Source organism: Rhinoderma darwinii, chromosome 13 (assembly GCF_050947455.1).
Source record: "Rhinoderma darwinii isolate aRhiDar2 chromosome 13, aRhiDar2.hap1, whole genome shotgun sequence".
Taxonomy (NCBI): domain Eukaryota; kingdom Metazoa; phylum Chordata; class Amphibia; order Anura; family Rhinodermatidae; genus Rhinoderma; species Rhinoderma darwinii.
Window position 1 is genome coordinate 14,225,725 of NC_134699.1, and position 25,965 is coordinate 14,251,689.

Here is a 25,965-nt window from a genome sequence, read left to right on the forward strand (position 1 = left end):
TTTTCCGATCTCAAAAGGCAAATAAATATCTAACATTGCCGTTGGACTTATGTCATTGTCAGATGCAATGAGATTAATCCGATCAACCCTGATTGGTCCGCAGGATTGCAGCCTGACTGTATGATGACAACGTAATACGGGTCATGTATTGGTCATTTCCACTTATTGGTTATTTTTGGGAATCTGCTTCTTTTGTGTTTACTACCTAACGGTGGCAGATGTTACACAGATGGCACTTGCCTTGAGCAACCACTAGGGGGAGCTTCGTAGTCACTGTATGTGACTTATATGTTAAACTCCATAAAAAAGAAGAGTTTAAAGGCTTAATGTATGACTTTTTGCATAATAAGCATTTTTCTAATTTAGTCGCTGCTTTTATGTTGGGGGTTTTCCCCATTGAATTCAATGGCAGGTAAAACACGCAACAAATATCAGTAGTGGTTTTTGCGGCGTAGAAGAAGCGATTCCGCCTAAAAAAAAAATAAATCTCATACTTACGCAGAACTCTCTGCTCCTGCGTCCAGCCCGGCCTCCAGGGATGATGTTTTATCCCATGTGACTGCTGCAGCCAATCAGTCTGCGGCGGTCACATGGGATGAAACGCCATTCCAGGAGGCTGGGCTACAGGACGTCAGAGGGACGCGTCGCCATGGCTACTGGTAAGTATGGGATTTTACATTTTTTTTTTGTTACGCCCTATTTTCCGCAGCGGACATTCCAGCCAAAGAACTGCACCACAATTTGCACACACGAGCTGCTGTCAGTCCAGCTCACTGACAGATTCAGCTTACAGCGGCATTACCCAGTTACTGTGTAGTGGGAATACATAGAAGCTGCAGTGCTAAAACAGAACAACATTTTTAATAAAACTATATTAGAAAAATGCTTATAATGCATACATTAATGACACTTTTTATGTAAAGCTTTTCATAGCCTTTAAGCTCCCTCTAGTGGTATCTGCAAGCAGCTACAATAGAGAAGTTGGAGCTCTGTTTCTCAGAAAAAAATGGAACGAAATTGGTCAACCACTGGTTGGTGCACTGAATTCCTAGCGTTCCGTGGAGAACTACGGTGAGCCTCTGCTGATCCGCAGCACTAGATCTGACCTGTGTACTACTCTAGGTATAGGCACGTATGGAATAGGCCCTGGGGGTCAGGAACGGGTTTGGGTTTCTACACACTGTCCCCACTTTCACACATGTATATATTTACCGGGCTGTTTACACTCGTCCCTGGAGATTTGGACTTTGTGGGATTATAAACAGGTTGTGGATTACGGACAGAGGGAAGGCGATCACTGATGCATACAATATTCCTTCATATCTGCAATATCCCTATGGCTCTGGTGGTTTCCACATTTAACCCTCTGCTTTCACTGCACGTCTCTTGGCATACTCGTCCTTCCTCCTCTCCTCCATATATATGTACCAGTCTTCACCTCATCCTTCCCCCAAATCATCTTATCACCTTCAGAGAGAGAAAGGGAATGATGAAAAGTCAAGGGGAAGCAATTCCCCTACAAATGGGCTCTACCTGGGCCTGCCACCACCCCCCCTGCCAGAAGAACTAGAAGTGCCCGACTTCCTATCTGAAGAGGTGAAAAGCGGTAAGTACCGTGTTGCAGAGTGTGGTTTAACCATTTCCAGACCAGATAAAGTAATTTCTCCCGAGTACGGTAACACCCCATATGTGGTTATAATCGGCTGTTTACGTATATGGGAGCATTCAGAAGAAAAGGAGCGGTATTTATCTTTTGGAGCGTAGATTTTGCTGGAATGGTTTGCGGACGCCATGTTGCATTTGCAAAACCACTGATGTACCAAACAAAAGTGACCCCGTTTTAGAAATACACCCCTAAAGGCATTTATCAAGGGGTGTAGTGAGAATTTAGACTCCACAGGTGTTTTTCAGAAATGAATACGCAGTGGATGGTGCAAAGTGAAAATTGCAATTTCTCCACTGATCTGCCCATTCACGCACAATATGTTGTGACCCTGGAGAATCTTACCCCCATAAATTGTTAAGCGGGTTCTCCCGGCTATGGTAATGCGTTACTTGTGGCCATAAATTGCTGTTTGGGCACACTGTAGGGCTAAGAAGGGAAAGACCGCCATTTTGAGCATGAATTTTGCTTGGTAATAGTACTGTTTGGGGTTTTGCTGGTATTTCCGTTTATAATATGGTGGCATATGTAATCTGTGCGGAGTACATCAGGGTATATGTAATATGTGAGGAGTACATCAGGGTATATGTAATATGTGCGGAGTACATCAGGGTATATGTAATATGTGAGGAGTACATGAGGGAATATGTAATCTGTGCAGAGAACATGAGGGTATATGTAATCTGTGCGGAGTACATCAGGGTATATGTAATCTGTGCGGAGTACATCAGGGTATATGTAATCTGTGCGGGGTACATCAGGGTATATGTAATCTGTGCGGGGTACATCAGGGTATATGTAATCTGTGAGGGGTACATCAGGGTATATGTAATCTGTGCGGAGTACATCAGGGTGTATGTAATCTGTGAGGAGTACATCAGGGTGTATGTAATCTGTGAGGAGTACATCAGGGTGTATGTAATCTGTGAGGAGTACATCAGGGTGTATGTAATCTGTGAGGAGTACATCAGGGTATATGTAAGCAGTGAGGAGTACATCAGGGTGTATGTAATCTGTGAGGAGTACATCAGGGTGTATGTAATCTGTGCGGAGTACATCAGGGCATAATAATAGGGTATAATAATGGGGTAAATAATCCAATTATCCATAGATGTGTGTTACGATGTGAAGCGATCCGTTATGCACAGGCCGGTGTCACACTGATAAACAGTTTTCTTTCTTCTCCCCCTTTTGTAACGCTCTGCACCTTTTGGGGACTTTTTCTCCTTCATAGTTTGGGAAATATTACTGGGAAAGTTTTGCACTGGTATAATACGGGCGCCCTCGCTTCCAGCGGATGTGCTATGTCCCGGGGGGGGTGCGTGTGCGTGCGTGCGTGCGTGCGTGCGTGTGTTTTGGGCGCGTGTGCGCGCGTGCGTGGGGCGGGGTGGGTGCGTGTGTGGGGTGGGTGCGTGTGTGTGTGGGGCGGGGGGTGCGCGCGCGTGTTGGGCGGGGGGTGCGTGCGCGCGCGTGTTGGGCGGGGGGTGCGTGTGCGCGCGTTGGGCGGGGGGTGCGTGCGCGTGTTGGGCGGTGTGTGTGTTGAGCGGGGGTGTGTGTTGAGCGGGGGTGTGTGTTGAGCGGGGGTGTGTGTTGGCGGGTGTGGGTGTGGTGTGGTGCGGGGTGGGTGTGTGTGTTGGGCGGGGTGTGTGTGTGTTGGGCGGGGTGTGTGTGTGTTGGGCGGGGTGTGTGTGTGTTGGGCGGGGTGTGTGTGTGTTGGGCGGGGTGTGTGTGTGCTTGTTGGGCGGGGGTGTGTGTGCGCGTGTTGGGCGCGGGTGTGTGTGTTGGGCGGGGGGGGCGTGTGGGGGTAGGGGTGCGCGTGTGTGTGTGTGTGCGTGTTGGGCGGGCGGTGTGCGTGTTGGGCGGGGGGTGTGTGTGTTGGGCGGTGTGTGTGTGCACTTGTTGGGCGCGGGTGTGTGTGTGGGGTGTGTCGGGCGCGGGTGTGTGTGTGGGGTGTGTCGGGCGGGGGGTGTGTGTGTGTGTGTGTGTGTGTGTGTGTGTGTGTGTGTATTGGGTGGGGGGGGGGGGTGGTGGTGTGTGTGTGTGTTGGGCGGGGGTGTGTTGGGCGGGGGGGGGTGTGTGTGTGTGGGGGTAGGGGTGCGTGTGGCGGTGTGTGTTGGGGGGGGCGGGGTGTGTTTGTGTGTGTGTGTTGGGCGTGTGTGTGTTGGGCGTGTGTGTGTTGGGCGGGGGGCGGGGTGAGTGTTGGGCGGGGGGGATGGGGTGTGTGTTGGGCGGGGGGTGGGGGGTGTGTTGGGCGGGGGGTGGGGGGTGTGTGTGTGCTTGTTGGGCGGGGGTGTGTGTGTTGGGGGGGTGTGTGTTGGCGGGGGGGGGGGTGGTGTGTGTGCTTGTTGGGCGGGGGTGTGTGTGTTGGGGGGGTGTGTGTTGGCGGGGGGGGGGCGTGTGTGTGTGTGTGTGTGTGGGTATGGTGTGGGTGTGTGTTGGGGGGGTGTGTGTTGGCGGGGGGGGGGCGTGTGTGTGTGTGTGTGTGTGGGTATGGTGTGGGTGTGTGTTGGGCGGGGTGTGTGTGCGCTTGTTGGGCGCGGGTGTGTGTGTGGGGTGTGTCGGGCGGGGGGTGTGTGTATTGGGCGGGGGGGGGGTGGTGTGTGTGCTTGTTGGGCGGGGGTGTGTGTGTGTGTGTTGGGCGGGGGGGTGTGTGCGCTTGTTGGGCGCGGGTGTGTGTGTGGGGTGTGTCGGGCGGGGGGTGTGTGTTGGGCGGGGGTGTGTGTTGGGCGGGGGGGTGTGTTGGGCGGGGGGGGTGTGTTGGGCGGGGGGGTGTGTGTTGGGCGGGGGGTGTGTGTGTGTGTTGGGCGGGGGGATGGGGTGTGTGTTGGGCGGGGGGATGGGGTGTGTGTTGGGCGGGGGGATGGGGTGTGTGTTGGGCGGGCGGGCGGTGGGTGTGTGTGTGTGTGTGTTGGGCGGAGTGTGTGTGTGTTGGGCGGAGTGTGTGTGTGTTGGGCGGAGTGTGTGTGTGTGTTGGGCGGAGTGTGTGTGTGTGTTGGGCGGAGTGTGTGTTGGACGGGGTGTGTGTGTGGGGGAGGAGGTGTGTGTGTAGGGAGTGTGTGTTGGGCGGGGGTGCGTGTGGGGGGGGGGGGTGTGTGTGGGGGTTGGGCGGGGGGTGTGTGTGCGTGTTGGGCGGGCGGTGTGTGTGTTGGGCGGGGGGTGTGTGTGTTGGGCGGTGTGTGTGTGCGTGTTGGGCGGGGGGTGTGTGTGTTGGGCGGTGTGTGTGTTGAGCGGGGGTGTGTTGGCGGGGTGGGTGTGTGTGTTTGTGTTGGGCGGGGGGGGGGCGTGTGTGCGTGTGGGGGTAGGGGTGCGTGTGTGTGTGTGTGTTGGGCGGGGTGTGTGTGTGTTGGGCGGGGGGGTGTGTGTGTTGGGCGGGGTGTGTGTGTGTGTGCGCTTGTTGGGCGGGGGTGTGTGTGCGCGCTTGTTGGGCGCGGGTGTGTGTGTGGGGTGTGTCGGGCGGGGGGTGTGTGGGGTGTGTTGGGCGGGCGGTGTGTGTGCGTGTTGAGCGGGGGTGTGTTGGGGGGGTGGGTGTGTGTGTTTGTGTTGGGCGGGGGGTGGGTGTGTGTGTTTGTGTTGGGCGGGGGGTGGGTGTGTGTGTTTGTGTCGGGCGGGGGTGTGTGTGTGGGGTGTGTCGGGCGGGGGGTGTGTGTCGGGCGGGGGGTGTGTGCTTGTTGGGCGGGGGTGTGTGTGTTGGGCGGTGTGTGTGTTGAGCGGGGGTGTGTTGGGGGGGTGGGTGTGTGTGTGTTTTTGTGTTGGGTGGGGGGGCGTGTGTGCGTGTGGGGGTAGGGGTGCGTGTGGGGTGTGTGTTGGGCGGTGTGTGTGTGTTGGGCGGGGGGTGTGGTTGTGTGTGTTGGGCGGGGGGTGTGGTTGTGTGTGTTGGGCGGGGGGTGTGGTTGTGTGTGTTGGGCGGGGGGCGGGGGGCGGGTTGTGTGTGTTGGGCGGGGGGCGGGGGGCGGGGTGTGTTGGGCGGGGGCGGGGTATGTGTTGGGCGGGGGGCGGGGTATGTGTTGGGCGGGGGGCGGGGTATGTGTTGGGCGGGGGGGATGGGGTGTGTGTTGGGCGGGGGGATGGGGTGTGTGTTGGGCGGGGCGATGGGGTGTGTGTTGGGCGGGGGGATGGGGTGTGTGTTGGGGGAGGTGTGTGTTGGGCGGGCGGGCGGGCGGGCGGTGGGTGTGTGTGTGTTCGGGGGTGGGTGTGTGTGGGGGTGTGTTGGGCGGAGTGTGTGTGTGTGTTGGGCGGAGTGTGTGTGTGTTGGGCGGAGTGTGTGTGTGTGTTGGGCGGAGTGTGTGTTGGACGGGGTGTGTGTGTGGGGGGGGAGGAGGTGTGTGTGTAGGGAGTGTGTGTTGGGCGGGGGTGCGTGTGGGGGGGGTGTGTGTGGGGGTAGGGGTGTGTGTGGGGGTAGGGGTGTGTGTTGGGCGGTGTGTGTTGGGCGGTGTGTGTGTGGGGGGAGGTGTGTGTTGGGCGGGGGGGGTGGGTGTGTTGGGGGAGGTGTGTGTGTGTGTGTGTGTGTGTGCGCGTGTGTGTGTGTGTGCGTGCGTGCGTGCGTGCGTGTTGGGCCGGGGGTGTGTGTGCGTGTTGGGCGGGCGGTGTGTGTGTTGGGCGGGGGGTGTGTGTGCGTGTTGGGCGGGGGGTGTGTGTGCGTGTTGGGCGGGGGGTGTGTGTGCGTGTTGGGCGGGGGGTGTGCGTGTTGGGCGGGGGGTGTGTGTGTTGGGCGGTGTGTGTGTTGAGCGGGGGTGTGTTGGCGGGGTGGGTGTGTGTGTTTGTGTTGGGCGGGGGGGGGCGTGTGTGCGTGTGGGGGTAGGGGTGCGTGTGTGTGTGTGTTGGGCGGGGTGTGTGTGTGTTGGGCGGGGGGGGTGTGTGTGTTGGGCGGGGTGTGTGTGTGTGCTTGTTGGGCGGGGGTGTGTGTGCGCTTGTTGGGCGCGGGTGTGTGTGTGGGGTGTGTCGGGCGGGGTGTGTGTGTGTATTGGGCGGGGGGGGGGTGTGTGTGTTGGGCGCGGGTGTGTGTGTGGGGTGTGTTGGGCGGGCGGTGTGTGTGCGTGTTGAGCGGGGGTGTGTTGGGGGGGTGGGTGTGTGTGTTTGTGTTGGGCGGGGTGTGTGTGTGTGCTTGTTGGGCGGGGGTGTGTGTGGGGTGTGTCGGGCGGGGGGTGTGTGTGTGGGGTGTGTCGGGCGGGGGGTGTGTGTCGGGCGGGGGGTGTGTGTGTATTGGGCGGGGGGGGTGGTGTGTGTGCTTGTTGGGCGGGGGTGTGTGTGTTGGGCGGGGGGGTGTGTGTGTTGAGCGGGGGTGTGTTGGGGGGGTGTGTGTTGGCGGGGTGGGTGTGTGTGTGTTTTTGTGTTGGGCGGGGGGGCGTGTGTGCGTGTGGGGGTAGGGGTGCGTGTGGGGGTGGGTGTGTGTTGGGCGGTGTGTGTGTGTTGGGCGGGGGGTGGGGGGTGTGTGTTGGGCGGGGGGTGTGTGTTGGGTGGGGGGTGTGTGTTGGGCGGGGGGTGGGGGGTGTGTGTTGGGCGGGGGGTGGGGGGTGTGTGTTGGGCGGGGGGATGGGGTGTGTGTTGGGCGGTGTGTGTTGGGGGAGGTGTGTGTTGGGCGGGCGGGCGGTGGGTGTGTGTGTGTGTGTGTTGGGCGGAGTGTGTGTGTGTGTTGGGCGGAGTGTGTGTGTGTTGGGTGTTTGTGTGTGTTGGGCGGGGGTGCGTGTGGGGGGGGGGTGTGTGTGGGGGTAGGGGTGTGTGTTGGGCGGTGTGTGTGTGGGGGGAGGTGTGTTGGGTGGGGTATGTGTGTGTTGGGGGGGGGTGGGTGGGTGTGTGTGTGTGTTGGGCGGCGGGGGTGGGTGTGTTGGGGGAGGTGTGTGTGTTCGGGGGTGTGTGTTGGGCGGGGTGTGTGTGTGTGTTGGGCGGGGGGGTGTGTGCGCGTGTTGGGCGGGGGGGTGTGTGCGCGTGTTGGGCGGCCGGGCTGTGTGTGTGTTGGGCGGTGTGTGTGTGTGTTGGGCGGGGGGGGCGTGTGTGCGTGTGGGGGTAGGGGTGCGCGTGTGTGTGTGTGTGTGTGTGTGTTGGGCGGGGGGGTGTGTGCTTGTTGGGCGGGGGGGTGTGTGCGCATGTTGGGCGCGGGTGTGTGTGTGGGGTGTGTCGGGCGGGGGGTGTGTGTGTATTGGGCGGGGGTGGTGTGTGTATTGGGCGGGGGGGGTGGTGTGTGTGCTTGTTGGGCGGGGGTGTGTGTGTTGGGCGGGTTGTGTGTGTGTTGGGCGGGGGGTGTGGTTGTGTGTGTTGGGCGGGGGGGGGTGGGTGTGTGTGTGTGTGTGTGTGCGCGTGTTGGGCGGGGGGTGTGTGTGCGTGTTGGGCGGGGGGGTGTGTGTGCGTGTTGGGCCGGGGGGTGTGTGTGCGTGTTGGGCGGCCGGGCTGTGTGTGTGTTGGGCGGTGTGTGTGTGTTGAGCGGGGGTGTGTGTGCGTGTTGGGCGGTGTGTGTGTGGGGGGCGGTGTGTGTGTGGGGGGGGGGGTGTGTTGGGTGTGGGTGTGTGTGGGTGTGTTGGGGGGTGTGTGTGTTGGGCGGGGGGTGTGTGTGTTGGGCGGTGTGTGTGTGTGGGGGGCTGTGTGTGTGGGGGAGGTGTGCGTGTGTGTGGGTAGGGGTGCGTGTGGGGGGGGTGTGCGCGTGTGGGGGGGGGGTGCGCGTGTGTGGGGGGGGGGGTGCGCGTGTGGGGGGGGTGCGTGTGGGGGGGGGGGTGGGGGGTGCGTGTGGGTGTGTTGGGCGGGGGGTGTGTGTGTGGCGGGGGGTGTGTGTGTGTGGGGGTGCGTGTTGGGCGGGGGGTGCGTGTGGGGGTAGGGGTGTGTGGGGGCGGTGTGTGTGTGTGTGGGGGGGGGAGGTGTGTGTGTGTGGGGGGAGGTGTGTGGGGGGGGGGAGGTGGTGTGTGTGTGTTGGACGGGGGGTGTGTGTGTGTGTGTTGGGCGGGCGGGCGGGCGGGCGGGCGGTGGGTGTGTGTGTGTGTTGGGCGGAGTGTGTGGGTGTGTGTTGGGCGGAGTGTGTGGGTGTGTGTTGGGCGGGGGGGGTGTGTGTATTGGGCGGAGTGTGTGTTGGACGGGGTGTGTGTGTGGGGGAGGAGGTGTGTGTTGGGTGGTGTGTGTGGGGGGGACGTGTGTGTGTGTGTGTGTGTGTGTGTAGGGGGGAGGTGTGTGAGGGGGGGGTGTGTGTTGGGCGGGGGGTGGGGGGGGTGTGTGTTGGGCGGGGGGTGGGGGGTGTGTGTTGGGCGGGGGGTGGGGGGTGTGTGTTGGGCGGGGGGTGGGGGGTGTGTGTTGGGCGGGGGGTGGGGGGGTGTGTGTTGGGCGGGGGGTGGGGGGGTGTGTGTTGGGCGGGGGGTGGGGGGGTGTGTGTTGGGCGGGGGGGTGTGTGTGTTGGGCGGGCGGGGGGTGTGTTGGGCGGGCGGGGGGTGTGTGTGTGTTGGGCGGGTGGTGTGGTTGTGTGTGTTGGGCGGGGGGGATGGGGTGTGTGATGAAGGGGGGGATGGGGTGTGTGTTGGGCGGGGGGGATGGGGTGTGTGTTGGGCGGGGGGGATGGGGTGTGTGTTGGGCGGGGGGATGGGGTGTGTGTGTTGGGCGGGGGGATGGGGTGTGTGTGTTGGGCGGGGGGGGATGGGGTGTGTTGGGGGAGGTGTGTGTTGGGCGGGCGGGCGGTGGGTGTGTGTGTGTGTTCGGGGGTGGGTGTGTGTGGGGGTGTGTTGGGCGGAGTGTGTGTGTGGGGGGAGGTGTGTGTGGGGGGGTGTGTGTGTGGGGGGTGTGTGTGTGGGGGGGTGTGTGTGTGGGGGGGTGTGTGTGTGGGGGGAGGTGTTGGGTGGGGTATGTGTGTGTGGGGCGGGGGGCGGGGGGGGGGGGGGGGTGTGTGTGTGTGTGTTGGGCGGCGGGGGTGGGTGTGTTGGGGGAGGTGTGTGTGTTCGGGGGTGTGTGTTGGGCGGGGTGTGTGTGTTGGGCAGGGGGGGGTGGGTGTGTGTGTTGGGGGGGGGGGTGTGTGGGGGGGGGTGTGTTGGGTGTGGGTGGGTGTGTTGGGCGGGGTGTGTGTGTGGGGGGGTGTGTGTGTGGGGGAGGTGTGCGTGTGTGTGTGTGGGTAGGGGTGCGTTGGGTGTGTGTGGGTGTGTTGGGCGGGGTGTGTGTGTTGGGCGGGGTGTGTGTGTGTTGGGCGTGTGTTGGGCGGGGGGTGTGTGTTGGGCGGGGGGTGTGTGTTGGGCGGGGGGTGCGTGTGGGGGTAGGGGTGTGTGCGGGGGGAGGTGTGTGTGTGTGTTGGGCGGGCGGTGGGTGTGTTGTGTGTGTGTGTGTGTGTTCGAGGGTGGGTGTGTTGGGTGTGTGTGTGTGTGTGTGTGTGTGTGTGTGCGTGTATTGGGCGGAGTGTGTGTTGGACGGGGTGTGTGTGTGGGGGAGGAGGTGTGTGTTGGACAGGGTGTGTGTGTGGGGGGGGGGACGTGTGGGTGTGTAGGGGGGGGGGGGGTGTGTTCGGGGGTGTGTGTTGGGCAGGGGTGTGTTGTGTGTGTTGGGGGAGGTGTGTGTGTGGGGGGGTGTGTGTTGGGTGGGTGTGGGTGTGTGTTGGGCGGCGGGGGGGTGGGTGTGGGTGTGTGTTGGGCGGGGGGTGTGTGTGCGTGTTGGGCTGTGTGTGTGCGTGTTGGGCGGTGTGTGTGTGTGTTGGGCGGGGGGTGTGTGTTGGGCGGGGGGTGTGTGTGTTGGGCGGGGGGTGTGTGTGTGTTGGGCGGGGGGTGTGTGTGTGTTGGGCGGGGGGTGTGTGTGTGTTGGGCGGGGGGTGTGTGTGTGTTGGGCGGGGGGTGTGTGTTGGGGAGTGTGTTGGACGGGGTGTGTGTGTTGGGCGGTGTGTGTGTAGGGGGGAGGTGTGTAGGGGGGAGGTGTGTGGGGGGGGTGTGTGTGTTGGGCGGGGGGTGTGGGTGTGTGTGCTTGCTGGGTGGGGGTGTGTGTGTGTGGGGGGGGGAGGTGTGTGTGTGGGTGGGGGGGGGGGGTGTGTGTGTGGGTGGGGGGGGGGGGGTGTGTGTGTGGGTGGGGGGGGGGGAGGTGTGTGTGGGGGGGGGGGAGGTGTGTGTGTGTGGGGGGGGAGGTGTGTGTGGGGGGGGGAGGTGGGTGTGGGTGCGTGTGGGGGTAGGGGTGTGTGTGGGGGGGGGGTGGGTGTGGGTGTGTTGGACGGGGTGGGTGTGTTGGACGGGGTGGGTGTGTTGGGCGGGGGTGTGTGGGGGGGGGGGGCGGGGGTGCGTGTGGGGGGGGGGGGGCGGGGGTGCGTGTGGGGGTGGGTGTGTGTGGGGGTGGGGGTGGGTGTGTGTGGGGGTGGGTGTGTTGGACGGGGTGGGTGTGTTGGACGGGGTGGGTGTGTTGGACGGGGTGGGTGTGTTGGACGGGGTGGGTGTGTTGGGCGGGGGGCGGGGTGTGTTGGGCGGGGGGTGTGTTGGGCGGGGGCGGGGTGTGTTGGGCGGGGGGCGGGGTGTGTGTTGGGGGGGGGGTGTGTGTTGGGCGGGGGGGCGGGGGGGGGGGTGTGTGTTGGGCGGGGGGGCGGGGGGGTGTGTGTGTTGGGCGGGGGGGGTGTGTGTGTTGGGCGGGGGGGGTGTGTGTGTTGGGCGGGGGGGTGTGTGTGTTGGGCGGGGGGGTGTGTGTGTTGGGCGGGGGGGGGGGGTGTGTGTTGGGCGGGGGGGGGGGGGTGTGTTGGGCGGGGGGGGGGGGGTGTGTTGGGCGGGGGGGGGGGGTGTGTTGGGCGGGGGGGGGGGTGTGTTGGGCGGGGGGGGGGGTGTGTGTGTTGGGCGGGGGGGGGGGGTGTGTGTGTTGGGCGGGGGGGGGTGTGTGTTGGGCGGGGGGGGGGGGGGGGGTGTGTGTTGGGCGGGGGGGGGGGGTGTGTGTTGGGCGGGGGGGGGGGGTGTGTGTTGGGCGGGGGGGGGGGTGTGTGTTGGGCGGGGGGGGGGGTGTGTGTTGGGCGGGGGGGGGGGGGGTGTGTGTTGGGCGGGGGGGGGGGGTGTGTGTTGGGCGGGGGGGGGGGGTGTGTGTTGGGCGGGGGGGGGGGTGTGTGTTGGGCGGGGGGGGGGGGGGGGGTGTGTGTTGGGCGGGGGGGGGGGGGGGTGTGTGTTGGGCGGGGGGGGGGTGTGTGTTGGGGGGGGGGGTGTGTTGGGCGGGGGGGGGGGGTGTGTGTTGGGCGGGGGGGGGTGTGTGTTGGGGGGGGGGGGGGGTGTGTGTTGGGCGGGGGGGGTGTGTGTTGGGCGGGGGGGGGGGTGTGTGTTGGGCGGGGGGGGGGGGGGTGTGTGTTGGGCGGGGGGGGTGTGTGTTGGGGGGGGGGTGTGTGTTGGGCGGGGGGGGTGTGTTGGGCGGGGGGGGGGGTGTGTTGGGCGGGGGGGTGTGTGTGTGTTGGACGGGGTGTGTGTGTGGGGGGGGGACGTGTGTGTGTGTGTGTGTGTGTGTAGGGGGGAGGTGTGTAGGGGGGGGGGTGTGTTCGGGGGTGTGTGTTGGGCAGGGGTGTGTTGTGTGTGTTGGGGGAGGTGTGTGTGTGGGGGGGTGTGTGTTGGGTGTGTGTGGGTGTGGGTGTGTGTTGGGCGGCGGGGGGGTGGGTGTGCGTGTGTGTTGGGCGGGGGGTGTGTGTGCGTGTTGGGCTGTGTGTGTGCGTGTTGGGCGGTGTGTGCGTGTTGGGCGGGGGGTGTGTGTTGGGCGGGGGGTGTGTGTGTGTTGGGCGGGGGGTGTGTGTGTGTTGGGCGGGGGGTGTGTGTGTGTTGGGCGGGGGGTGTGTGTTGGGAGTGTGTTGGACGGGGTGTGTGTGTTGGGCGGTGTGTGTGTAGGGGGGAGGTGTGTAGGGGGGAGGTGTGTGGGGTGTGTGTGTGTTGGGCGGTGTGTGTGTTGGGGGAGGTGTTTGTGTGGGGGTGTGTTGGGTGTGTGTGGGTGTGTTGGACGGGGGGTGTGTGTTGGGCGGGGGGTGTGTGTTGGCAGGGCGTGTGTTGTGTGTGTGTAGGGGTGTGTGTTGGGCGGGGGGGGGGGGTGTGTGGTGTAGGGGTGCGTGTGGGGGTAGGGGTGCGTGTGGGGGTGTGTGTGTGTTGGGGGGTGTGTGTGTTGGACGGGGGGGGTGTGGTGTAGGGGTGCATGTGGGGGTAGGGGTGCGTGTTGGGGCGGGTGTGTGTGTGGGGGTGGGTGTGTGTGGTGTAGGGGTGTGTGTGGGGGGTGTGTTGGGCGGGGGGTGTGTGTTGGGCGGGGGGTGTGTTGGGCGGGGGGTGTGTTGGGCGGGGGGTGTGTTGGGCGGGGGGTGTGTTGGGCGGGGGGTGTGTTGGGCGGGGGGTGTGTTGGGCGGGGGGTGTGTTGGGCGGGGGGTGTTGTGTGTGTTGGGGGATGTGGGTGTGTGTTGGGGGGGTGGTGGTGTGTGTGTGTGTGGGGGGGGTGGTGTGTGTGTGTGGGGGGGGTGGTGTGTGTGTGGGGGGGTGGTGTGTGTGTGGGGGGGGTGGTGTGTGTGTGGGGGGGGTGGTGTGTGTGTGTTGGGCGGGGGTGTGTGTGTGTGTTGGGCGGGGGTGTGTGTGTGTGTTGGGCGGTGTGTGTGTTGGGCGGGGGTGTGTGTGTGTGTGTGTGTGTTGTGGGGGGTAGTGTGTGTGTTGTGGGGGGTAGTGTGTGTGTTGTGGGGGGTAGTGTGTGTGTTGTGGGGGGTAGTGTGTGTGTTGTGGGGGGTAGTGTGTGTGTTGTGGGGGGGTGGTGTGTGTGGGGGGGTGGTGTGTGTGGGGGGGTGGTGTGTGTGGGGGGGTGGTGTGTGTGGGGGGGTGGTGTGTGTGTGTTGGGCGGGGGTGTGTGTGTGTGTTGGGCGGTGTGTGTGTGTGTGTGTGTGTTGGGCGGGGGTGTGTGTGTTGGGCGGGGGTGTGTGTGTTTGGGCGGGGGTGTGTGTGTTTGGGCGGGGGTGTGTGTGTTTGGGCGGGGGTGTGTGTGTTTGGGCGGGGGTGTGTGTGTGTTTGGGCGGGGGTGTGTGTGTGTTTGGGCGGGGGTGTGTGTGTGTTTGGGCGGGGGTGTGTGTGTGTGTGTGTGTGTGTGTGTGTGTGTGTGTGTGTGTGTGTGTTGGGCGGGGGTGTGTGTGTGTTGGGGGGTGGTGTGTGTGTGTGTGTGGTGTCACCCAGACAATTTTGTGTTTTCCATGAAAACTCACACTTATATTTATCAAATGAGTTGCAAAATGACTAGAAAATATAGTCAAGACATTGACAAGGTTAGAAATAATGATTTTTATTTGAAATAATAATTTTCTCCTTCAAACTTTGCTTTGGTCTTGGAATGCTCCATTTGCAGCAATTCCAGCATTGCAGACCTTTGGCATTCTAGCTGTTAATTTGCTGAGGTAATCGGGAGAAATTTCACCCCATGCTTCCAGAAGCCCCTCCCACAAGTTGGATTGGCTTGTATAAACGCACGCACACTGATAAACACGCACAGTCACAGAGTAACACGCGCGCACATGCAGACGCAGTCACACACACGTAGTCGCGCGCGCACACACACACACACACATTCACGCATGTGCGCAGTCACATACGCACGCACGCACGCGCATACAGTTGCGCACGCAGGTACACAGACACACGTGCATACACACGCGCCCACACAGGCACACACAGTCAGTCAGGTACGTACACGTGCAGGTACGTACGCACACAGTCACACGCAGATAAGCGCAGTCACGCACGCAGACACACACACACACGCGTACACACACATACACACACACACACTCACTCACTCAGACACACACACAATGTGTTATCTGCCATTTGCCATAGATAATTCAGTATGTTTACCTACAGTCCGAACTTAGAACAGTATTGGGGTGCACAAACAAAATATCTAAATTACATCAAATGTAGCAGAGCCAAATTTATGTGTGAATGTAATATTCAAAGTGGTATTAAGTATCAATAGTAAAGTTTAGATTAGAAAACCGAACGGGGTCTCCTCAGAATCCTTATAAATGGGGAGCAGCTACAAAGAGCATCTCTCACACTGGAGGACCAGACATGCCTGTGAATTACTGTACAGACTGTACCTCAACCGGTGTGCCAACTACTGAGTTATCACCAAAGTACCTTAAGCTTACCCATTAGAAATGAGAATGGACAATGAATGAGGAGGGGGCTCCTTGCAGAAAACCCCTACCCCCTTGGAGAAGGCTCCACAATATGACTAGGTTGTAAAAACTGTGGCAGGTCTTAATAAACCATTAGAATTTTTTGGGTACCTAGAAGTCACCCTCTTGTGTTACTTTTCCAAACAGATTGAGAGCCACAAACTGTCTTTCCGGGAGAATGCCAAAGCCAAGACGGACCACGGAGCAGAGATCGTCTACAAGTCTCCCAACCCCTCCGGAGAGACATCCCCCCGGCGTCTCAGCAATGTTTCCTCTTCCGGCAGCATTAACATGTCTGACTCCCCACAACTCTCCACACTGGCTGACCAAGTCTCGGCCTCCCTCGCTAAGCAAGGCTTGTGATGAGCTGATCTCGGTACGGAAGCTGGAGGTGCGAGACGTAGTCAAGAATTAAAGAAAAAAAAAAAAAGGGAAACTTACATAAAAATGCCCACACTCAATTGAATAATTAAACTGTCTCTTGTATACTTATTTATTACACGTCCCATCCTCGGAAGAACATCTCCACCTACTTACTAGTAGCAGAGGGGAGAAAAACAGGTGTATTCATGGATCTTATGTATATTTTGTTTTTATTCTAAGGCGCAAAGAGGTAATAAAGGCGAGTGCCATATCTAAAGTGCCCGTTTACATTGGGTTCCTGGGACAGAGCAGAGTCAGCAAGCCACCTTGTTTCACCATACCTCCCAAGGAAGAGACCCCCAGGGACATACATTTTTTTACATTTCACTTTAAGGCTAGGTTCACACATAAATTACTCTGTGGAACCGGCCTCAAAATCCATAATGAAATCCGCCCGTTACAAGTGGATTTCCTAGTTGATTTTGGATCGGAGTTTAGCCATAGATTTTACAATGAGTGAAGTCCACAGTGAAAATCTGCAGCATTTCCACAATTTATAAGGCATGCTGTGGATTGGAAAAATCCACCGCATGCTTATAATCCGCAGCAGGATTTTTTTTCACTGTGACTCACAACTTTTTGTGGAATTCGCACCGAAATCCCACAAAGTACATGATGTGTGAATCTACCCTAATAATTACTTTCTTAGACCCCTCCCTAGCAACATTAAAGGGAAGGATTAGAAACTAGGTATTTTTTCCATAGACAGTGCCACGCTTATCCATTGGCCGTTACCAGTATTTCATCTTACGCCCATTCCAAGTAAATGAGGCTAAGCTACAATACCAGACGCAGCCTATGGACAAGAGTGGCGCTGTTTCCGGAATCAACTCAGAGGGATGTTATTACTTTAATCCATTTTCTTAACCATAGGGGATTGTAGGGTTGCTGGTCTGCAAACTTCCATACTGAGACAAATACCGTCCCTGTTTAGTCTATAGAAAACATTCGGCTCCCCAGTCTCGACCTAGAGCTCACATTAAAGGGACAGGCCACATCTATGACTAGCTTTTCTATCGTCTGCACTACTGAATCTGTAGTACGATCTCAAGGTGGCCATTCCCTACCCCCACGTTTCATGTCTGCAAGATGATATAGAACCCCAGCACTTGGAATGCATGCTAACCATAAAGGGGTTTATCACTTCTGGCAGTAAACAGGTTAACTCACATTTAATATAAGATTACAACCTATGTTCGTTTCCTCAAATCTCCGCTGCCCAAACCTCCAATGCATTTCCACCCTGGCCTGCAGTTTGCTTGGCCTGAGCTCTGTGTGATCTATAATGGAACTGAAGAATTCGCAGTGGCTGCTATCCTGTTTTTGAGTTTTTTTTAAATGCGGTCCTTCCTCTGCAGCCCCCCCGTCCCCTCTTAATTTCAGTATTGCCTTCCTTTCTCCCCTCTGTTAATGTCATTGGTAACAAAACCCCCTCCCCATATACAACCCCCTTTTCTCTCCATTGTATCTGTGGCTGTCCATATTCTGTGTCGTGTCTGATCAGCTGGTTCACACGGTCTGTTGCTGTATAAGTGGATTTGGAAATAAAGTTATTAATACAACACGGATCTCGGGGGGCCTAATTTTGTTCTGAATATGGGGCACAATCTTTTTTTTTTCTCCACAATTGAGATTGGTCACAACCAGGACAGTCGTGTTATTCAAGGTCTGCTTCACCCAAAACCTCAAACTTTAAAAACTTTTGGGAACTTCCTTTACTGATATGTAGAAATCCTGTTTGCTGCTCTGTTGGTAACTACACTGCTGAAAAGCCAAAAAGCATATAAGTGATGCCTTAGTGTAAGTCTAGCATTAAAGTGACATGCCATAAATGACCCCATAGGCGCAGCTCCTACTACTAGGAACCTCCGCTATTGGGAGAATGATGGTCCCACGACCACCTATTCACTATAGATGGAGAGGTGGCCGAGCATGGGGCTCTAAGTCTATGGGACTTGCAGAAAGAGCCGAGCAAGCCTGCGGCTTACCATAGGTTTGTTTTGGACAAACTAAATCTGCATATAAAACATTGAGTGACTTTTCTAATCTCATTACATAATTTCTTACCGTACATTTGCTGCCAGTCACTTATAAATCCATCAGCACTTCGCAGACGGTCAACCTGTAAACAGAGCTGAGTTCCCATAAGGCACTTCTCAACCTGTACACTGCAGAGATGCATGGGAAAATTTCTGTGTCATGCCCCACCCCCCTCAGTCCCTGCACTAAACCTAACAATGTCAGTTTTGTCTGAAGTGTTCCTTTAACAAGGATGTTATCTGGGATTTTCTTTTTCTCCCCAAAACAGCGCCACTCTGGCTTTGCCTGGTATTACAACTTCGCCCATTCACAACCCCCAGTAGTCAGGGCGCATAATCTAATGCATAGAATAGACCAAGTTTGTTACATTAACTACTATATCAGGCAGCCAATGCAGTCCCAGCGTCTCATGTTGCCCCCTAAACTGGAAATTACTTCTAATACGACACCATATTTAACGGGTTTATTTTTTATTTTTTTTTCAAGCACTTTTTTTTTCTTTTTTGTACTTTTACCCCAACAGAATAAGGATGTTAAACCAAAAATAATTATAAATCACTCTATACACCCCAGAAGACGGTGCAGATTCTCCCATCGTCATGTTCTCAGGGGGACATGAAAAAAAGAAAAACAAAAAGCTAATAAAAACTTATTTACAAAATACAAGTCTTGTGTTTCATTATTATTTCTCTTTATACAATGCTAAAAGTTCTCAAACTTTTCAAAACATTTTTTTTTTTTTTTTAACTTGCTGGAGAACTAAAGCCATTAATGCTTAGAAGTTTAGAAGTGGACAAACAGATTAAAACAACATCGATAACAATCACCCATTCAGTGCCAAGGACTGCCCATGACTGCACAAAGATATTAAAAAAAAAAACATGAAAAATTAAAGGACAGGGAAAAAAAATATATATATACAACTAATAGATACAGAATCTGTTATAACCCACTGTGTACAAAGAGGATCGGCGACTGTTGTAAAGGGGAGGCCGTAGTCAAGTAGGGGAGACCATAGTAGGTCCGGGGACACTTTCAGTAACCTTGACGATCTCTGAACAAACAGCAAGATTGAGCCCAGCAAATGCAGACGTCATCGAAATTTTTTTGGGGCTTTTTTATCTATCTTTAACCAATAATTGAAGGACAACAGTGGAACTGGGAGAAACAGATTTAAACATGCAACAAAGAAGCTAAATAAGGTTTAATATGTGCAGGTAACACGTATGTATTTGATATGTTCTGAAAAAAATAATTCAAGGTAGACTGGGAAAAACTATAATGGCATACATAGAATTTCAGAAAATCACACTATTCATTAACCCCTAATAGCCTGAAAATCCTTAATTACTAATCTGCTACTACAAAGAAATAACATAACGTGTATGACATCCTGGCTTCTAGCATTACTACAGGGTATTGTACGCTCCAGCATGGCATCATCAATAAACATGCTAGTAACATGGAGTGTCCCATAACTGAGAAATACAACAGTACGGATCCTAGTGATGCCTCATTTTGGCTTGATATTCATTGTAAAGATGGACTAAGGGGTTTAATAACATTCATCCCATGTCCATTATATAAAAGCCGCATAGATGGGAGTTCGACGCCCAAGAACGAGGGGGTTCTGCACATAATTTCTAGTCGAGAGGTATCCGAATATGCCTGGTCACCACCCACCCAATTGAAATTAACATACAACACTATAATTTAACATGAAATTATGGTGGTTAGTTACATTTTAATGGGGTTGTAGGAGACGAGAAAAAAAAATTCTGCTTTTCTAGAAACAGCGCCATTCTTGACTATGGGTAGTGACTGGTATTGCAGCTCAGCCACTTTCAAATTGAGATGTAATACCAGGCACAGCCCATGGACTAGATTGGGGAGGGGGAAGCAGAACATTTTTCTAATCAAACAAACCCTTTAGATATCAGGGAAAGGATTTTTTTTCCTCATTTACAAAAACATGAAATAAATTTTCCTTATGTCCCCTATCCTGCCCAAATTTCGTGTCACGTTTCGACACGCACAACGGCATGAGGTACCATCCTTGTGACATCACAGGGCAGTCACATGACTACACCATACATGGCTCATTGCCAGGATGTATGAGGTCACGATGTTATAGCCTGGGGTGTGACGTCACAGGGACGGCACATCACAGCGAGCCGGGGGGGGGGGGGGGGTTGGGGTAGAATTGTGACATAAGTCAGCGCTTTATTTTAGGTTTTTGCAAAGAGAAAATGTCTCACAAAGTAACGAGGACATGAAGTGCCCCCCAGTGATCAGTCACGGTCATCACAGGATGTATTACATTAACAAGTCAGCTATAGACGGAAAAAAAATGAATAATTCACAAATCTTGTGTTCTTTCCCCATTATCTATGAGGACTGTTGAATTGACATCAGTAGAAACAACGTTCTGAAATGTCGGAGTAGCAGATTCATCCTACAAGAACAGCAAATGCTGCAACTTAAGGAACATACTGAAGTGACTTGGGACATAACAGGTTAAAGGGGTTGCCTTACTCAAGTCATTGATCGCATATTGCTAGAATATACCATCAATGTCCAATCCATGGGGGTTCGACGGCAGTGATGCCAGAAAGCGTTGTGCCATTTTTGCAGCCCAATATAGTCCATAAGCAGAGCCCGCAAAGCAATCTCCACTGACTCTTCATCCTACTGGTCGGACCCCCACCTATTCTAGTGATATGCCATCAACATCTTGAAGACCGTCCCTTTTAATTTCACCTGCATCCCCACCCCCGGTCTCTCCAGTCAACCTGCAGGACCATACCATTAAAAGCTTACATTATCCAGGCATTGGGAAATACGGAGTGCATTGACTCTAGTGACTACACCTCTGTTACTTGCCTTGTGCACAGAGTGTTACAGCAGCGGGTTACATACACAGTGTCACACTTAGAACATCGCTTGATTAAAAGAAAAATGGGGGGGGGGGGGGAGGGGAAAGGAAAAGAAAAAACACAATAGGAAAACAAGAATGAACAGGTATCTAAAGTTCTTAAATTCACTAAAAACTGTGAAATTGGCGTTCTGCTCCTGGGATAAAGTTTGAATATCAAACAACGGATTCCTCTTTAACCAAATTGTCTTGTCGGGTTCATATATTTATATATAATTTTTCTTTCTTTAATTGCCCCCCCCATTTAACTCTTTCGTTACAGCCCCTCCCCCCCCCCCCTCCGTTTATCTGTGGAGGGGTCGGGGTCTGGTCAGAGGGCAGGGCGGGGAGGATGGGGCTCCCTCTGTATCTTTGGCAGTTCTGGAGCTGCAGGAAGATCTACGCGGAGGGCGCGGCCCTCCCCAGTCTGTTGGCTCGCTGGTTCCCGCAAGATCCTGTTTGGGTTGATAAGGAATGGGGAAATGTCGTCTCTCCCACGGTTGTACGATCTGCAAGTGAAAAGAAGGGAATGGTAAGAAACAGGTCGGTAGTGGCAGCCCAAACATTAATGGGGTAGAACCACCACAGAAAGTTAAGACATATTGCTGAGTTATGCCATTCCTTTCTGATCAGTGGGGTCTGACCTATAAGACCCCCACCAATCCAGAGAATGAAGGCTGCAATGCTGGTTTAACCCCTTTAGGACGCAGCCTGATTTGGCCTTGTGGACGCAGCCAATTTTTTCAAATCGGACATGTGTCACTTTATGTGGTAATAACTTCCGAATGCTTTTACCTATCCAAGCGATTCGGAGATTGTTTTCTCGTGACATATTGTACTTTACGTTAGTGGAAAAATGTGATCAATAAATTCAGTATTTGTTTGTGAAAAACATCAAACTTTCGAGAAAATTTGCAAAAATTAGCATTTTTCGAAGTTTAAAATGTATCTGCTTGTAAGACAGGCCGTTATACCACACAAAATTGTTTCTAATTAACATCCCCCATATGTCTGCTTTAGATTGGCATCGTTTTTTGAACATCCTTTTATTTTTCTAGGACGTTACAAGGCTAAGAACTTCAGCAGCAATTTCTCATATTTTCAAGAAAATTTCAGAAGGGTATTTTTACAGGGGCCAGTTCAGTTGTGAAGTGACTTTGAGGGCCTTATATATTAGAACTCCCCACAAATCACCCCATTTTAAAAACTTCACCCCTCAAAGTATTCAAAACAGCATTTAGAAAGTTTCTTAACCCTTTAGGCATTTCACAGGAATTAAAGCAAAGTAGAGGTGAAATTTTGCAATTTCTTTTTTTTTTTGTCAGAAAATCCATTTTTTTCTGTAACACAAAAGGTTTTACCAGAGAAACGCAACTCAATATTTATTGTCCAGATTCTGCAGATTTAGGAAATATCCCACATGTGGCCGTAGCGTGCTACTGGACGGAAGCACCGGCCTCAGAAGCAAAGGAGCACATAGTGGATTTTGGGGCCTCCTTTTTATTAGAATATATTTTAGGCACCATGTCAGGCTTGAAGAGATCTTGTGGGGTCAAAACAGTGGAAACCCCCCAAAAAGACACCATTTGGCAAACTACACCCCTCAAGGAATTTATCAAGGGGTATAGTGGGCATTTTAACCCCACAGTTTTTTTTGCTAAATTTAGTGGCATTCGTCCGTAAAAATGAAAACCTAAATTTTTTTCAATAAAACGTAGAAATTATCAACTATTACAAGGAATAAAGAAGGAAAAAGCCGCCCAAGATTTGTAAAGCAATTTCTCCTGATTACGCCAATACCCCATATGTGGTAATAAACGGCTGTTTGGAGACACAGCGGGGCTCAGAAGGGAAGGAGCCCTAAAAAGAATTTGTCTAGGGGTACAGTGAGCATTTTGATCCCATAGGTTTTTTGCTGAATTTAGTGTAATTAGGCCGTGAAAACGTCTATTGTTTTTTATTCTTTTTTTTTACTGCGGTCACCGTGCACCATTAATGACATACTTAATTTATTCTGCGGTTACGGCGATACCATATGTATAGTTTTTTTTTATGTTTTACGGTGTTTGCACAATAAAATCAAGGGTTTTAAAAAAAGTTTTTCGTTTTTGTGTCGCCTTATTCTAAGAGCCACAACTTTTTTATTTTTCTATCAGGAATGCTGTGTGAGGGCTTGTTTTTTTGCGGCACAAACTGTAGTTTTTATTGGTAGCATTTTTGAGTACATGTGACTTTTTGATCCCTATTTATTACATTTTTTGGGAACCGAGGTGACTAAAAATAGCGATGCCGGTATCGGTTTTTAATTATTATTTTATGGCGGTCACCGTGCGGGATAAATGACATTATATTTTTATAGATCAGGCAGTTACGGACACGGCGATACCAATTATGCATAGTTTATTTCTTTTTTTTTCATTTTTTTTCCTAATAATAATTGACTTTATAAGGGAAAAAGGGAGATTCTTAATTTGGTTATTTTGAAATGTTCCTTTTTTTTCCCCACGAGGGACTTGAAGATCCAATTGTGGGATCATTGTTAGAATACCCTGCAATACTTATGTATTGCAGGGTATTATACCTGTCAGTTTCACACTGACAGGGGGGCATATTAGGTCCGGTCTCTGGCAGGACCTAATCGCCTTCCATAAATGGCAGACCGGAAGCCTTTGTTAGGCTTCCGGTTGCCAAAGCAACAATCGGCCCCCCGCAATCGCGTAGCTGGGTGCCGATATTGTTATAACAACTTAAATGCAGCGATCACTATTGACCGCTGCATTTAATGGGTTAATCAGCAGGGATCACCGCTGTGATCCGACCCAATGTTTTCCCCTAGTACTAAGGCTGCTAGTGGCAGCTTCTACTGGGAGATGCCGGGCAGCGGGGACCGCCTGGGTGCTCTTTTAGGAGCACACATAGATTAACGGGCTGCAGGCACAAGGACCAGTGCTGCAGCCCGTTAATCTACGTGGGGTGGTCGGGAAGGGGTTAAGCACTGTGATCCAGCACCTGCTTTTCCCTGCACATCGGGCACTGATAAACCAGCATTGCAGCCCCTTCATTCACAAGATTGATGGAAGTCCTAGAGGTCGGACCCCCACTGATCAGACCGTGATGGCATGTCATAGCGTTAGGACATCGCTCTCTGTGATGGGAATACCACTTTATGAATAGTTTGCAGAACCTTAAACGCATCTACAAGCCATTTTACAAATGCCATATTAGCAAAGAACGAGAAGACAAATTGGCAACACCATTAAATCTTGCCACATGATCATCACTTTGGGTGAGGCCGTTTAGTGGGTGCAATGATCCACACTGGCAATAGGTTGTGTCTCCCTGCTCTCTAATATATAGTCACTAGGCCAAGGGATACTAATGTGAGATGCTACCATTGTCCTAAACCAATGGTCTGCAACTGGTAGTCAGGGCATGCTGGGAGTTGTAGTTCAAAGGTTGCAGACCACGGTACTAAAAGATGCTGGAAACATTTACATCAAATCAGCGCATCCCATGTGAATGAGTCCCATCTACAAGACGCAGATAAATAACCCTTGAAAATGTGAGAATCACAGCAGCTGTTTCCATTTACTCACCGTCTCCTCAAACCCCGAGTCAGACACTGAACTTTGCGTCTCCTCAGAGATCAGACGTGGGGTGTCCCTTGAAGTCGGTGTAGGAGGGGCCGATAAGACATCGGGGCTGAGTGGAGAGAAGTCTGGCAGGGCCTGCCAACTGCTTGTGTCCGGGGATGGAGGCTGTGGTGTGAGGGGCTGTGAAGACTGGGTCATGGAGCTTTCAGATGTCCTGTGAGTCCTGGGACAGAACACAAGTGTTACCCCTCTGTGGTAGAAGTATTACTGGGGAGTACGTCACCGCCATCCGCTAAGGCATCAATGGAATATTAAAGTACCTGCTTCCTCGGCGCTGCGGTGGGATGCTGCTACTGACCCATCGTGCCCTCTCCATGTCTTCACACTTTGCATGCAACGCTGTATATGAGGCATCGGAGAGGTCTTCCAACTGGAAGGAAACAAATGTTAAGTACGTGACTAAAATAGCACACGAGTCACACGATCGGAGACTTGCTCTACGTAGGAGTCGCACAAAAGTCAGTGTATCCGCAGCGAGGGACAGTAATAGAATTAAAGGGATTGTCTCATCATGACAACCTCTTAATATTGCAGCCAGCCCGGTCATCAGCTGACTACCATTGGTCCGACATTCTGAATCCACCCAAGATCAGCTGTTATACCCAATGGCAATACATTTTCTTTGCAGCATATGTAGTACTACATCAAAATGAATGGCCCGCTATGTAACACAGGCACGTGCCAAGTCTGCCAGACTATTAGGCCAAGTGGAGAGCGGGTTCCTGAGCAGCGGACCCAGCTCTATAATGTCCATATGCCCTAATAGAGAATAAGTGAAGGGTTTGTCTGCATGAGACCAGCCATTGACTTAAGCTGTGACTACAGGATCTCTAGAGCAACTTACTTCTAAATCTTCTTCAGTGTTCGGCAGCGGAGCGATTTTCACAACACGCCAGCTGTGGGATCAAAGTGAAAACGAGTAAGAATTGACATGGACAAGATCTGCCATTACGGTTTCTACTAAAATGGACAAAGAAGTTCAGAAGTTAGAAACTTTTCGAAGTAGGGTTGTCATGATACTTTGAGGGGGGCAGCACTTCATTACGAGGCGGCACTTTAGATAATAGGGCATCTGGAAGATTCCTCAGTAAAACTTTACTAGCGGGTGCAGCTCCTGAATAACCCCACAGGAGACACGGGCTGTACGCTCCTGGAAAGTAATAGTGATCGGGTCAGGCGAAGCCTCCTAGCCAATCAGCTGAGGGGACACGCTAGATCATACAGCCCTGGGCTCCTGTTTGGGGGATGCCCTAATATAAAGATATCCATTTCCTCTATACAATTAATGAAAGACTATAACCTGTATAGAATATGGATCCATGATATGTACGTACCTGGGAGTGAGGATCTCTTTGTATTGAAGTCTTTCTACTCTGGTGGTGGCCGCCACAGACATGGGTATCACAATGTTGTCAATGTCATAGGAAGTCTCAACCCGTCGCCTCCTGGCAGCCTGTGGGGTATTAGGAGAAAGAGTGATGAATCCATTTATTAAATTCCCTAAAGGGGTCTCTATTGTCACTAAGTGTCAAGAGTTGGTGGAAAGGGGAGAACCCCTCTATTCATAAAACATGTCCTAAAATGAAAGGGGGGGGGGGGGGGTGTTAAGGTAGGGCAAAGTGCAAAGGCGTCCATTAGCTATTAGGACATCTAGTGGATTCCCTAATCTAAAGAGGTCGGTCTGGTGACAGATTCTCTATAAATCCCTTAACACTTCAGGTTATTTAAATTATAACTGGAATTGAATTTCTGTCCTTGGTTGGCGACATTAATGGGTTTTATAATGCAAGCTTGCAAGGTCATCAGTCTGCTGGCACAGCCCCCAACAAGACCACATACTGCAGTTTGCTGTCGGATGACACATTATAATATGGAGCAAACCTCTGCAGTGATGTGGGGAGTATAGATTCTGGTCACCTATGCTGCCCATATATGTCCCTCTGTATGAAATGTTAGCGAGGTTCTAGACTGGTTGCTAGGGATACACAGAACAACAATCGCAGTAGGTTACATCCTGTTGTCAGGCGTTGTATCCCTAGCAACCAGTGTCTCAACTCGACCTTAAACTGGCACGGAGCAGATAACCGAGAAGGGGCAAGGAGGCCTGGTAGTGATTTTGAAGACCTATATCTCTCAAATATCCCCACCAAGGAACTAGCCAAATGGGCAGCTTGAGCATAAAAGAGAA

The 25,965-nt window shown here is 54.0% G+C and overlaps 2 protein-coding genes across 20 annotated transcripts in view; one reads left to right on the forward strand and one right to left on the reverse strand.

Moving 5' to 3' along the window:
• The window catches only part of LOC142666589 (microtubule-associated protein tau-like), a 73,994-nt gene extending 57,262 nt beyond the window's left edge, over nucleotides 1-16,732 (forward strand). For 12 of the 14 annotated variants that reach the window (XM_075846707.1, XM_075846699.1, XM_075846698.1 and 9 more), the window contains one exon: nucleotides 14,895-16,732. In XM_075846707.1, the coding sequence (XP_075702822.1) occupies nucleotides 14,895-15,110 (216 nt within the window). In that variant the 3' untranslated portion in view covers nucleotides 15,111-16,732. Of the gene's footprint in view, nucleotides 1-1,473; nucleotides 1,607-14,894 lie in introns of all 14 variants that reach the window. The other 2 variants (XM_075846709.1, XM_075846711.1) reach the window with 1 other exon arrangement.
• A 931-nt stretch (nucleotides 16,733-17,663) lies between these two features.
• The window catches only part of KANSL1 (KAT8 regulatory NSL complex subunit 1), a 65,189-nt gene continuing 56,887 nt past the window's right edge, over nucleotides 17,664-25,965 (reverse strand). For all 6 annotated transcript variants that reach the window (XM_075846693.1, XM_075846694.1, XM_075846695.1 and 3 more), the window contains 5 exons: nucleotides 25,112-25,230; nucleotides 24,622-24,673; nucleotides 24,038-24,147; nucleotides 23,721-23,940; nucleotides 17,664-20,633 (listed from right to left, as the gene is read on the reverse strand). In XM_075846693.1, coding sequence (XP_075702808.1) covers nucleotides 20,430-20,633; nucleotides 23,721-23,940; nucleotides 24,038-24,147; nucleotides 24,622-24,673; nucleotides 25,112-25,230 — 705 coding nt within the window. In that variant the 3' untranslated portion in view covers nucleotides 17,664-20,429. The remainder of the gene's footprint in view (nucleotides 20,634-23,720; nucleotides 23,941-24,037; nucleotides 24,148-24,621; nucleotides 24,674-25,111; nucleotides 25,231-25,965) is intronic.